Genomic DNA, 14014 nt, shown 5'->3' with positions numbered 1-14014 from the left:
ATCTACAGTCTCATAAGTTAAATGTTGGCATGCATTTGAGTTGAGAGAGATGCACATATGAGGCTGTAGCTTCATATTGATTTTAAGAAAAATACAACTGTTGTATTTCTCCAATTATTATACACAAGTATTCTGATTAACCATTTATCAGTAGTAATCGTAGACAGCCTGTCTGGTGAATCCACACTGTAAATGAGCCATTTCTCTAAATAAGTTCTAGAGTTCTGCAAGTAATTTGAAAAAACCTATATGTTAAATTCTCTGTATCTACAAATGCCCACATTGAACACAAATAATATTTATTTCTGTTCAGTTATACAGTCTGTCTGGAATTCCTTCTGTGCAGGAAACTAGATCAAGACTGATGAATCTTACAACATCCTGGGGCTGGGAGCAGTCTTAAGCTGTGTGTAGGACATGTGTGGGGTATCTGCAAAGAACGAATGTCACCCATCTAGAGTTGTAACTAGTGACCCTGAATATGAATTCCCTATTCAGACAACTCTCTGATGCAAGAAAGAGGATTTTTTGCTCTCATAGGAGGTTGGAGGAAAACTGTATCCCTGCTCTAAGGGGAACAAGTAAATCGTACTCAGGAATTCTCTCCATCTCCTATATCTGTTTCTAAAAATAGTTTTAATGTAAACTCTGCATGCACTATATGAAATGCCAGTGATGCAGAATCTAACTTGAGATGAAAAGCCTAGCCCCTTGCCAAGCAGTGGAATGCCTAGTAACGTGGTCCTCTATTTCCCCTCACTCCTAGTAAGCTTTGTAGTAATAAAGAGAAGCTCTTCAGGATGCACATCCCTCGGAAACATAGGTATTCAGCATCCTGCCTCTTCACATGATGTTTGAGAATGCCAACTAACATCAGGTGCATGATTCATTTATTTTCCCTCCTTAGTGCTTTAATGTTCCTTCCTTCACCAGAGAAGGTTTCCTGATTAATTTTTTTTTAGGTGCTTGTAATCCCTTTGTTGCTTGTTGCCTGCACTGACATTAAGACACTGGCAATAATACCAATTCCCTGAATCTCCTCCGGCCGAGACAGCTGCAGCGTGCAGCACCCCGCGGTTTCCCGAAGCCCGATTCCCCTCCTCCCCCTGAGAACTGGATTTTTGGAATGCATTACCCTGCAGAGATCTAAAACTGGGGTGGAATATTTGGGTAAAGATATTTCCCCAAGTCCAAGGGGATTTTTGTAACCACAGCAGTTGAGTCCTCCATCTAATAATTACGGGGGAATATTAAGGTATGGCACGCTAGGCAATATTCACAGTCAAAATGTGCAATTGTTGTTGAGAAGAATCCCCTTGGACACAGCCCGTGGAAGCTGTGCCTGGGCTTTCTACTGGAAGGTAGAGGAATGCATGTGCAATCAACCATCTGCTTCAGCTGAATTCTGTAGAAATTGTGTCTCTTACCAAAAATGGTAATTCCTAGATAGATGGATCATATGGGAAGAAACCCTTGTTTTATAACTAAAGCTTTTTACATTTTTTTTTTCTTCTCAAAAATAATTTAAAAGACAATAGAAGTACGAACTGACAATAGAAAATGGAGATAAAAAAATGGCTTCTCTTCATCTGGAAACTGTTTTGAAAAAGGGAAAAATACACAAAACCCTTGAACTTCATTTATTTTTTTTTCTGCTTGACAATTGAACTATAAGACTTTATGTCCCTGAAATTCTTCTTATTACTAAGTGAAGGCATGAAATACAATATTACATTTCTTGAGTTCATGCTCCCAGCATGAGATTGGTGGAGAAGTCTTGAATGTTTGAATTCAAGCCTCGCTGTCCTTTCCATTATTGAATTTGCATTTGCATTTTTTCAACTTAGTGTAATTTCAGAAAAGACAACTGTAGGCTTGGTAAAGTATCATCATCTGTATTGGAAGTTCACTGCTGAAAATTAGCACATACATTTGCTTACTGTTGTTTGTCATGGGTGATCATTTTTTGGCAATTTCAGCTACTGTCTTGCCTCCAGATCTGAAGCATTCTCCCTCATTCTCAGGCCCTCTAGTTCCTCCTGACTCGTATCAGTTCCTTCCTATTCTTACTTCTACCATCCAGCTCAGTCTGAAAAGCTGAAAAACAAGCTGTAAATTGTGACAAGGAGCAGGAAGTAATTCTGGAGGTGTGAGGCTGACAGGGCAGAATTAAAACTTTACCAAAAATACAGGAGTAGGCAGGCAAACAGAGGAGTGGGACCGGGAGGCAAAGAGATGGTCTAATAACTCAAAAGTACATTAAGATGATCTATGGAAGATAGACAGAGCTGTGAGTATGGGAGAGGAAAGCAGGTTTGTAGCCATTTATCTATTAAAACAAAATCTTACCAAGTTCATAGTCATTTGCTCCTGCAGAGGTGTTGGTTCCTCCTGCAGTGAAGCTACAGTGGCCTCTAGTGTCCCTAAACACTTATTCCTTCAAAAATCAAATGAGGAAAAAGAGTTTTAAAAAGAAGAAATAACAGCTGGGAAGTCTTTTGCTATCCCAGGGAAGTGAATAGCACATGCATGTGCTGACAAGAGGAATGAATGGTAAGATCCTACAGCCTTCCAGAAGGCAAACAGAGAAATGTCACTTGCTTTTTTTCACAGCTCCCAGTTGTGAGTGATCTCCACTAAAAGATGCTTCAAAGCTTCAGCATTATCAATATGAATACATTTGCTTTGGGTATCTTAAGTCTAGAATGCCCAAGGATGCTTAAAAGGGCAGAAGATTATTACCATTCTGTATCTCTGATACTTTCTCTATTGCTGCTGCAGTAGAGAATGAAGAGCCAGGAACTATGAAAGTTATAAGGAAAGGGAGTTACACTGTGGGAAAAAGCTTAGTCAATATGCCCCAAAAATGTTCTGGTTCAGTTGTTCCTTCAGGATCTGTTTATATATCATATCTAGAAGATCCCCATGGCAATGTGCTCCCAGGGGTAGCAGCTTTCTTTTCCCGAGCACTAATTATCCACTGCTGCAACTCATACAACTTATGCCTACACTGAGTAGGACCCAGTGACTTCAGGAACATTTCTCACCAGTCTCAAAACAGGAGCAGGGATCCAAGAAGTGGAGAACTGACATAACCAGTGCCTTGGAGAAAATCTCAAGGTGCAAAATAAAGTTTCCATACCACACTTCCTTCAGGGGTGCATTTCTCTTCACTGCACAGCATCCTCCACATGGACCCTGGGCATGACTTTCCATTGCCACTGCTACAAGAACATTACAGTTTTTAAGTCTGAGGCCTGCATTTTAAATTAATATTTTCATTCTCAGTGCTGTACTTTTGAGAAATGTCTTTAGTACAGATGAAGTGTCTGCTGTTCCTTCCACCATTCCTCTTTGCTTTGATTTGGAGAATTAAAGATATTCAAGTTAAGTAGCCATTGAGTACCATTCAGCTTTTCTAAATGAAGTAACAGTGTCTACAAATAATTTAAAGGCAGCCATGGATTTCATTAGTACAAATTAATTGACAGGAGAGCATAAGTGGGTTTTTTTATTTTTTTATTTTTAGTTTGTAGTTAGTGGGACTATAAAAAACATGGTCTGTTGTGATCATATTATGGTTATTTTATCAATATTCCTTTCATTTTAAGTAGTGCATGAGGAAGAGAACTGTTGAGGCAGGTTTTTTACTCTAAGATTTGTCAAAAAAAATTGATTTCATGCTTCAATAGAAAATACAATTTGAGCCATCAGAGGAGTTAAAAAAAGCACAGGGGAAACATGCCTATGAGTAATACCTCGTATTTTGATTCTATTGCTCATGCTGTATAGTATGACCATGCAATAATGTGGTTAATAAATATTTTACACCTTCTATTTTCATTATGTTGTACGATGGAAAAAAAAATCCTGACCCGGAATGTAATTCATACTTATGTAATGTAATATTTATTTCAATATTTATTGAAAATTAAGTTTAAACCTCACCTTCCTTTCAGATAGTAGGTTCTGTGGGTCTGTTGTATTGCATATGCAACAGCACACAGTACTGCAGGCGTGGGTAACAATGTGCAATGTAAATAGATAATATTTTCAGAACCATCATGTCTTTATTTCAACAATTGCTGACTTTCAGCACGGAAAGATGGGGATTACATTCAGAAATTTTACTAAAGGGATTCTTTCAAGTGATTCAACATGCCATATAGAAATACATTTCTCTAACAATCTTTCTATTGATTTGCTCATTTTTTAGCATTCTTGGAAATTATTTTATTATAAACATCCCAGCATGTGCTTTGCCTGATATAAACTGCATCCTTTCTGCACTCAGTGATGTTTGTATTCAGAATGAAATGCTGTGCTATGCTATGCTATGCTATGCTATGTTATGCTACACTGTCCTATCCTATCTTACCCTGTGTGTGGACAACAATACCTGTTTATCTCACCATTTCACAGCCATGAAAGTCTGTAACTACTTTCCATTTCATAAAATTACACATTAACACTGTATTTTCAGAGTGCAGTGAGTTAAACATTGAAGAACCACACAGTTCATGTTAGTGTTTTGGCCATGCTGAAGTTAAATGTAGGGACACTGAGAGTCCTGGGATGTGTCTTACTTTCAGTGCAATTATAATTTGCAGGCAGACAGACTTTGCTATAGGTGTTTTTAAAGCACCCCCAAAGCCTATGCCTGAGCAGTAGGATGCAGTGACATGATACCATGAACAGCTACTGCATTCCTCCTGTCACCTCAGGACCACTGATGAAGGTGACCATTCCATTGTACAGGCAATTGAGTTTAATCTGGTAGATCAAACAAGGTTTCCAAACCTTGGTATCAGACTTCCTTTCTGTTTCCCCATTGTGGCTTCTGCTGCAGGAAGAGGCAATGGCAAAAATGTTAAATAATGAAAAAACATACTCAGAGAGTCACAGTGACCACAGGATGTTCATCAGATATGTCTGAACATTAATAAAAGCAATTTAAGCACTGGGAAGTAAAAAATATATATATCCCACATTTAGCTGACTGGACAGGAGGGATATAAGATCAAGAGGGGAAAAAAATCAGCATACAGTTGGACAGCTGTCAGACCACAGGGCCACCACTGATCCAGCAGTCAGTCATGAGCTTGTGTGGGCTCTTACACCTGTTCTAAAGCACCTGTTTAATTCCACCTACAGATAGTCAGCTCCCACCTTAGTCTCCAGCAGTGACTTTAGTGAGCACACAGCATATCATTAGATTTCCATTAATCAATCATCATGCTGTTTCTTGACTGTTCTCTAATTTTGGTTTCATCTTGTCCAAGTAAGTAGTAACAAGATATTCTGGGTATGAGTGATCACTAACAATGCATATGAAATGTTGGAAGTGCCACATCTTGAAAAAGCATGAATATACTAACAGTATTTTTGCCTGCTAAGAAAACCCCAAACAATACTACATGGCATGCAGTAGTAAAAGAATACATTTTGTTCCTGTTCATCTTAAGAGATGGCCAGAAATGAGCTGTGCTGACTAAGATGGAAATAAACCTATTTAAAATTCAATGAATAAAAAAATATTAATAATCTTAGAGATTAATTTGTAATAATTGGGTGAAATTTGTTTCCATTTGTTAATACTCATTTCCATACAAGGTTGTTCTCTAATATAAGACAGACTGCCATTGATAACGTTTCTATCAAAAAACAATTGCATCAAATCAGTTTCATTCCCAAATGAAATACTTTTCATGAACATAAAAGCGCGTAAGAAACAGATTCGTACTATTGAGAATTTTTAAAAAATTATTTCCTATTACCATACAACAGAAGAAAAAGGAGTGGAGGAACCACGTAATAAAATGCATCTCTCTTTTTTACAGCCAAAAGCTGAGTTTTAAGGAGCGGGTCCGGATGGCCAGCCCCCGAGGGCAGAGTATAAAGAACAGGCAGTCGTCAGTCGGAGATCGCAGGTCACCCAGTGCTGACATTGCCACCGAGAGCAGCCCAACCAAAGTCCAGAAGAGCTGGAGCTTCAATGACCGGACCCGATTCAGGCCCTCCTTGAGGCTGAAGAGCTCACAGCCCAAGCCTGTAGTCGATGGTAGGAGGTTTTCATGCTTCGTTTGCTGTTGCTCCCCCAGCCTGCCCATGTTCTCCCACATCTGCACTGTGAATGCAGCCTGGTTTTGGAAAACAGAAAGAAACAGCACTAGTTTACAGTGAGGGTGGTGAGACACTAGAAGAGGTTGCTTAGAGAAGTTGTGGATGCCCTGTTATTGGAAGTGTTCAAGTCCAGTTTGGATGGGGCTTTGAAAAACCTGGTTTAGTGGAAGGTGTCCCAGCCCATGGCAGGGGGTTTGGAACTAGATTATCTTTGAGGTCTCTTCCAACCCAACCCATTCTATGATTCTATTTATATTGATGCAGAGATACTAGAAAGCTATATCCTGCTTCAGACAACATGCTAACAGGATTATTTTTTTTTTAATAAGAAATGGTGTTATCAGTGGTGTGTAGGGAGTGACTGATATAAAAGGAGGTCACTATGGAAAATCAAAGGTGGACTAAATGTATCACAGGGATTTGGCTGTTGAATCCCCTCTCCAATATCTGGGGGCAGCTGCTGCCCAAACCCACTGCCTTTTGCTGCCAAGCCACCCACTATGGCCTCTGCCAACCAAGAGCACAGTTTGTATGACACTGGCTCCCCAGGGAGAGGAGGCTGTTGAGGAGCTGGGAAGATCCCTCTTAACCTCCACCACAGATAAAACCACCAGCCACAAAGAGATATACTGCTGTGTGCTTTAAGTTTTACAGAGTTGTATCCAGTTCGGTACGGCAAGTGGCTTTAGAAAATAAAAACAGTGTTATTGCTTTTATGTGTTGCTTTTTAAAGGGTATTTTAGTTGTAGGAAGGGCTCCTCATCCCTGAAGAAGTGGTTCTTTGTGAAAAAGGCTCAATGACTCTGCAGCAGGCAGGCATGTAGCCTTTGCCCTAAGCTGCCTCCTCAGGGAAACTGATGCTGCCCCTCTCTGCTAACCAGCTAACTTTCTCTCAGGAATTGAACTAGCCACTGTTCAGGCAAAGATCTTCATCTACAAAAGCTTGCCAAAATGAAGATAGTGATTGTCCTAAGCAGGGAAAACCAAAGGTGGCAAGAGGAGGCCCTGTCAGGCAGGAGATGAACCCAACCCCTGAAGAGAGAGGTTCCTGCACTGGAAGGTGTACCACACAGATCTGGGGGCACCACTGCCCCAGCAGATTTGGCTTTCAGCTTCTCCATTCACAATTTTCCCAGCTTGTCAATGTTATGGGCCTTCCTGTGGGACCCCCTGGCAGAAAGTTAGGGAAACAAGCTGGCCAGCTACAACAGGGTTGGACTGGGGGTTGGACTAGATGATCTTTCGAGGTCCCTTCCAACCCCTAGGATTCTATGATTCTATGAACAGGAGGCAGTGACCCTGACTGTATGGGAAAGGTAGAGAGTAAATCATTTCATTCCAGTAAAGAGATATAACTTCAAACTCTCTGTGATGGCAATTGTGCACGTTACATCCAACAATTGTGGTAAAACTAATTGGACACAAGCATGATTCTGGTGGTTGCTTCCTTTTTAAGAGCACCTATTATTACAGTCACGTAGGTTGCAAAATACCCATTGAACTGAGATGCCCCATCCCTCAGCTGAGAGCGCCCTACGCAGCACATCTCTTCAGGAAAAGCCTGGGTAAATAAACATTTCCTGGAGGGCAAACAAGACAAACCAACAGTGTTTGCTAAGGTCATCGTTCCAGTCTAGCCCTCCCCCATGGAGACCTCTCAGACGCACAAACCCCAAATTTAGCTGTGTTAGAGTGAGCTGCTGGGGTATACCAGCCACCAGGATGCTCACAGCTCCTCTCTCCATTCTAGTGCAGAAGTCCTGGATGCTGTCCTGCAGCAGCTATGGCACAGGGGCTGTGTGCTGCCTGTCTGGGTCTCATACTGATGTGCATCTGGGACAAGGATACTTGCTCCACAGTGGACATACAAAAAGCCTATGGGTACCAGAGTGGGGTTCAAGCTACCCTGTATAAATATAGGCTTCCTGTGAAATCACTTGCACAGCACAAGTATCTCCCCAAAACCATGCCAGAAGTTATTTCATAGGTTAAACACCCCCATAACTCACACTGTGCCTGGAAGTGACCTAAAAAGAGAATAATTTGTTGAGTACACTCCCAGGGTATCAGTGGCTCACTTCTGCTCCAGCCCCACAGCCTGCACCTCACTCAAGCATCTGTTTAGATTTCCACCAGCCTGTTTGTCACAGAAACATTTCCTCAGCGTGTCTTCTGTTTTATTCTATACATACTGTCTTTAACAGCAATGATCCCTCTTATTGTCTCCTTTTCATGGAAAAGGTGGCATAAACAGCACCTTGGGTATTTCTCTAGATAAAAGTTAATAACAACAGAGCCTTCATTGCTGCTTATATATCCTAAAAGATCTTCCTGCTCCTCAGGGCAAGTGCAGTCTGTTTCCTTGTCAGAGGTTTCCAGCTACTAGTCCACCCTTATGAACTGAGGCCAACAGAAATGACCAATTTCTCATCAGTGGCAGAAGGAACAGATTCCATTGTCTCCAGCTTTTAGGCAAATGCCAAGTTTCCACTCTGGGACCTCTTCCAGCTACTTCTAGGACTGGTATTATCAGAGAGATGTCCAGTGTGCTCGTTGCTGAAAGGTACCTACCCAATCCATTGCAGGAAAAGTCAGGCACTACCAAACTTGTTTTGTGGGTTTCTTTTTTAATTGATTTTTTGTTGTTGTTTTATTTTTATATTCTTTCTGCATTTGACAGCTCAATGAAAAGGATCTGGAAATGATGTATTTACTTTATGATATCTTGCCTTTTTCACTGATTGAAAATACAGTATCTGTAGCATTTTATGAATATCTCTCAATTTTCAGGTCCTCAAGTTTCCTCATTTGTGGCCTGCTCCAGCCACAGGGTTACTTTGGTGTGCTGATCTTCCAGCCAAACAAGAAGCCATCCATTTCTAAATGAAAGTCTGGGCACAAAACAATGCCCTTGAACAGACTGTGCTTCTGGAGATTCTTACATCTCTGTTAGCATGTTTGCGGGAGAAGAAATTACACTGGCAATAGACCCTTCAGATAGAGGCAATGTAGCAATGGTTTCACAACTGAGGCTGTAAATTATCTTTCATTAGCACAGGCAGAAGAGAAGCTACCTTGCTATGAAGGTGAGGTGCACTGAGCTCTTTGTAAAAAAAAAAAAAAAAAAAAAAAAAAAAGCAAATATATAGGTAGAAGCTTCAGAAAGAAGATAAATTGTTAGCGTATGAGTATGATTTAAGGCAGACTGTCAGTGCAGTGACTTTGTAGGGCTGAGTTCTGATAAAGTATGTGGTTGGAATCTGGACCAAAACAATAAGAAAGTGACTGCTGAAAACCTAAACGTTAGCCATTAGAAGCTGTCTTGTAAAGGGAGGCTTCTAGTACAGACAGGAGTTTACAAAGGCAGTGAAGAGTGTAAGATGACTGAAAATGTAATAGCCTTCCACTGAGGCTACCAGTAGCAAAAGCTTACTAACACTCTCCCACTGCATACTAAAACTACAGAGGTAGGGTTCCTTGTCATCAAGAAAAACACTTAAGATGGCCACAGGTATCTCCCAAAAGGATTTTGGCACAGCAGCTTTAGAACAGTATGGACAAAACTCTTGCACAAATGGCTTTATTTATGGGTAGCAACAGTCCTCTGAAGCTGTCTATAAACCATTTATTGCCGTTGCCAAAGTGGGCCTGTTCAATGGCAGCAATTATTTCAGCTACATATATGCACTTGCAAATTGAATCCAAACCCAAGAGAGCTTTGATGGCCAGAGAGAGGTTTGGTGGTGCAGCTGCAGACCCTCTCTAGAGCATTTAACAACAGCGCAGGGGAGCAAAATCAAACCCCAAGACTTACGTAATCTGATGTTAAATCCATGGCCAGCTTCTGGTGATATGTGGTTCACATGTCACCCTTTTTAAAGAGGAGACCCTGCACTAATTAATGACAGTGTCAGGAGGCTGAATTTCCAGTCCCTGTTATCAGTTTAAAGGAGAATTATCAGGGCCAGGCAGATCAAAGGGAAATTCTTCACTACTCAGTGATGGTAAATAATGATATTTTACATAGTACACACTTAAATAGACACCAGAATCATACAGGGTTGTGCAAGAGCCACCCCCAAAGAGATGCCACATTATATGGTGAAGGTGCTACCAGACCTCAGAGCCGCATGGAACAGCCCCCATACCCATACACCAAGAGAGCCAGCAGCTACCTCCTGCCCCAAGGCCTCCACATGCAGTACAGGTTGTATCCTTGCACCAAAACCAGGCAAACCACAGCCAAAATGCCCATGAGGAATGGCTCTTAGTGTATGAGAATACCCACTGGCAGAGGACAAACCATGCCAGTCCTTGTGAGCAATTAAATAGGATGGGTGATTTCACACCACTGCTTAAGGTGCCGTGGCTCTGCCTCATATCCAGTCACACCTCACAAATTCATCTTTTCTGAGGAAGAGAACTTTTCCTATTTAAATCATATTCTTGCAGAGTCTTCAACCACAGCTGAAGTAATGAATGGATATCATGTTATGCATGCAGTTCTCAGTGAGGGGAAAAAAATGCCCTATTATACTTGTTTTCTACCATCCCATGCTTTCTAAGCCTCTGCATGAGTTATTGTGCCTTTACTGTAACCTAGAGACGTTGTGTGGCTTTTTGAATAAAACATCAAAAGCCTTCAGCACTGGAGATATTACAAACATATTTCATTTGATTAACTAAAAGGAAGTCTCCAAGGAAATAGTTGATTTTTTGCACCACCCCTGAACATTATACGCTCACACGACCTCTAGCCTTTCATTCCCTACAGGGTACATGCACAAAATCCTCAGGGTAGAGTATATTATAAGAGCCATGGAAAGAATGCAACTGTGCATTTCAGCCCCCGTGTCCTCAGTTACTACCCTGTAATTTATGTATTGCAAAAATGACAGGTTTTCCTTTCAGTAGCACAAACATCTTGACCTTGTATAAGGTTCACTTGATGTGGCAAAGGTCCTTAGTTTGGTTGCTTTGACATCTCGGTTAGCTTAAATTTGCCATTTCAAAATGAAGCTGCATGATGTCAAAACAAAGCTGTGCAATTTGTATAAAACCCATATGATGAGACTAAATGACATTTTACTAGCAATATATCAATCTGTGATAGGTGGTAGATTTATTTTCTTGTGATTGTTTAACTTGATGATAGAGGTCTCGTTTATTACTGTTGTCACTGTAATTAATTAGGAAAATCTTCTAAAAATAATCTGGTGTTCTGATCTACTATCCAAGTAATTTTTCTGGTTTGTGTAGATAAGTACAGGCCATTGGTTCTGAGGCATTATTTTAGTTTATTCCAACCAGGGTCCTGGCCATGTGAGTCTGTAATTTAGTCTCTTTATGAACTATCTTGAGGAATTTGCTGTGCACTGTTGCTCACTGGACTGAACCCTTACTTAGTGGTCACAGGTGAATGATTAAAAAGTTCAACTCCATAAGGGACAGCAGCAGACCACCACAGAAATCTGATTTGCATTGATTTCAGACAACTTCATCTAAAACATCTGAGGAATATTGTTGGTTAAATCCTTCTTAGCTTTTTTAAATACAGGACTCTGCTGTGGCTATGTAAAAAAGCTGCTGTCCTCATCTCTCCCTTTGTCCACTGCCACCTTCTCCTTCAAACAACATCCTGGCAATCTCCCAGGATGCAGGACCTCTGTAAACCTTATGGAATATCAGACGTTATGTCAACTGACATGTACTACAAGGCCTTGCAAAGAGACAGTGAGTTAGGTGTGACATTTAGCTTGTTAGTTCACAGTTATCATATATAGCTGCAATTTCTTTTACTTTTAACTTCTTGTATATGGTATATATAAAATAATCTAAAAATGTACTAGAATCATGTGTTCAGAGTCCCATAGCATTTTTCTTTCTTACTTCCCTCACATGGACATCTAAACTTGCTGGCTAATGTGCCACTATTTATAATATGATCAGCCATTTTAACTGCACAATTATTGTGTGTATAGTGAGTTATTTTTAGAAAGTCTCCTGGTTCTCCATATCATGACTCAAAAAAAAAAAAAGCACTTTTTAATTAAATAGTGGGAGCTGTTCCGTGAAATATTGCCAGTGCAGAAAATTTCTGAGAAGTTAAATAATAACTACAGATAATTGAAAGTTGTTAGAAGGGAATGCTAGAATTTTAGACATTTGTAACTTGCCTGCATTATATGATAACTGATATAAATTAGGTTTCTGACCTTAAAAAATTGCACTTACAAAGAAAGAAGGCTAGATAATTATACCCAGAGTACATGAAAAATGTTCCACCAGTGTTCATCCATTTTAGTGACATCTGAGCTTTTTTTAGAAATGCTTACACATATAAAATGCTGTTAGGGATACTCTTCATGACATTCAGCTTCATACGGCACCACAGCTACGGAGTTTCAGTTCCGATATTCTCTTCTCTTCCCTGTCTGGCAAGTTTTTCCTTTTTCAGGAGAAAAACAAGGGAGAGAGAACTGGGCTATGCATACAACACTACTGCAGCCCTCATGGGTACTGTCAGCCGGGTAGAGACTCAGGTTATACAGAAGGGAAAGGGAGTTTCTACAAGCTCATACAGAAGTTCTCCTCCTTCCAGTGGGCACTGGTTTCCTTCCTTTCCTGAGAAACTGGTTTCCAGCATAGAAATGGCAACCATTTCATAAAAGCTCCCTGTAAGCTATGTTTTCAGATGTTGTCTCTCTTATTCACTATTTCTGACTTCCGCTGCTTGAATAGTGTTGTGTACTGACAGAGATTTTTGTGTTATTTTCTAGACAAATATTAAGCAAGTAGTGTGAAGGGTTTATCATGAAAGTTTACTTTTCCTGCCTCCTTCCTTCTTTCATGATTAGAAGAAAGCCTTTTCTTCTTTTTTTTTTTTTCAATGATCAAGGAAATAAATACATGATTCACTCCCTTGGGCCTCCCTTTCCTGGCCTCTGCTCTGGAAAGCATGTAAACATGGGCTGCTGCCTTTCCCTCTTTGGGGAAGCTTTGGGCATTCTTATCATTAAGCATGCAATTAAGTTCCATCCCACTTAGCATTGTGGTTTTTTCAGTTAATTTTTCCTATGGACCTTAGCGAGCAATCACGGTAAAACAATTTATGTGAACTCTCTACTGAAAGAGAATCAGCTTATGGATGGTTTACAGCAAAGGAAAATTAGAAAGAAAATCACTTCTAGAGGTAGTGAAGGGAATTTGTATTCATGGTTCAACAAACAGGAAAATAATGAGAGTTTGTGTAGAGGTGAGAAGTTCTGTGAAACAAATTTAAACCAAGACACTAGGCTGAGACATTGTATTTTAATAAAGAGAATTTGCATGAGCTGCATGAACATGAGTTTGTACTTAGAATAATATTTGAGGGGGGAAAAAAAAAGCATGGAGCTATGATCAGAGTATTGTCACAGTTTTCCCAACACCAGTGCATGTTATTAAACAACAGAAAACACTTCTAAGAAAGGACACATGATATTTACAGAAATAATAAACCAAGCTTTGTACGTAACCTGCACAGAGCCATATGAACTGCAGTTACAAAGTCATAAATTTTTTTTTTGTGACATACAGTGTTTCAGAACAGTGCAATTTTTAGCCCATTCATTTGGGTTGATCATAAATGACTGGAGTTTGCATGATGAATGCATAAGTAGCCTGACAAACATGCAAATATCAAGTTGATTCTAATAACTTTTGCATGCTTCTCTTCTGTTTCTTAGTAATTGATGAATTGTTGTGTGATTAAATCAAAGACTGCTCTAAAGGAAGAAAGAGGAAGAAATTATAAAGTGGCAAAGACAAGACATTAGGCCAAAGTAAACAGTGTCAAAGATTAAAGGCAGATGCTTCATCAGTTGTGAAATAAATACCTTCCAGTCTGACA

The 14014-nt window shown here is 40.1% G+C and overlaps 1 protein-coding gene across 2 annotated transcripts in view; it reads left to right on the top strand.

The window, feature by feature from the left end:
- The window catches only part of KCNQ5 (potassium voltage-gated channel subfamily Q member 5), a 274997-nt gene that overhangs the window by 242565 nt on the left and 18418 nt on the right, over nucleotides 1-14014 (top strand). The window contains exons 10-11 of one of the 2 annotated variants that reach the window (XM_071741554.1): nucleotides 767-823; nucleotides 5841-6061. In XM_071741554.1, coding sequence (XP_071597655.1) covers nucleotides 767-823; nucleotides 5841-6061 — 278 coding nt within the window. The remainder of the gene's footprint in view (nucleotides 1-766; nucleotides 824-5840; nucleotides 6062-14014) is intronic. The other variant, XM_071741555.1, reaches the window with a different exon arrangement.

This window comes from Heliangelus exortis, chromosome 3 (genome assembly GCF_036169615.1).
Source record: "Heliangelus exortis chromosome 3, bHelExo1.hap1, whole genome shotgun sequence".
Classification (NCBI taxonomy): Eukaryota; Metazoa; Chordata; class Aves; order Apodiformes; family Trochilidae; genus Heliangelus; species Heliangelus exortis.
Note: the sequence above shows the minus strand (reverse complement) of the source record. Positions and strands in the feature narration are given on the sequence as shown.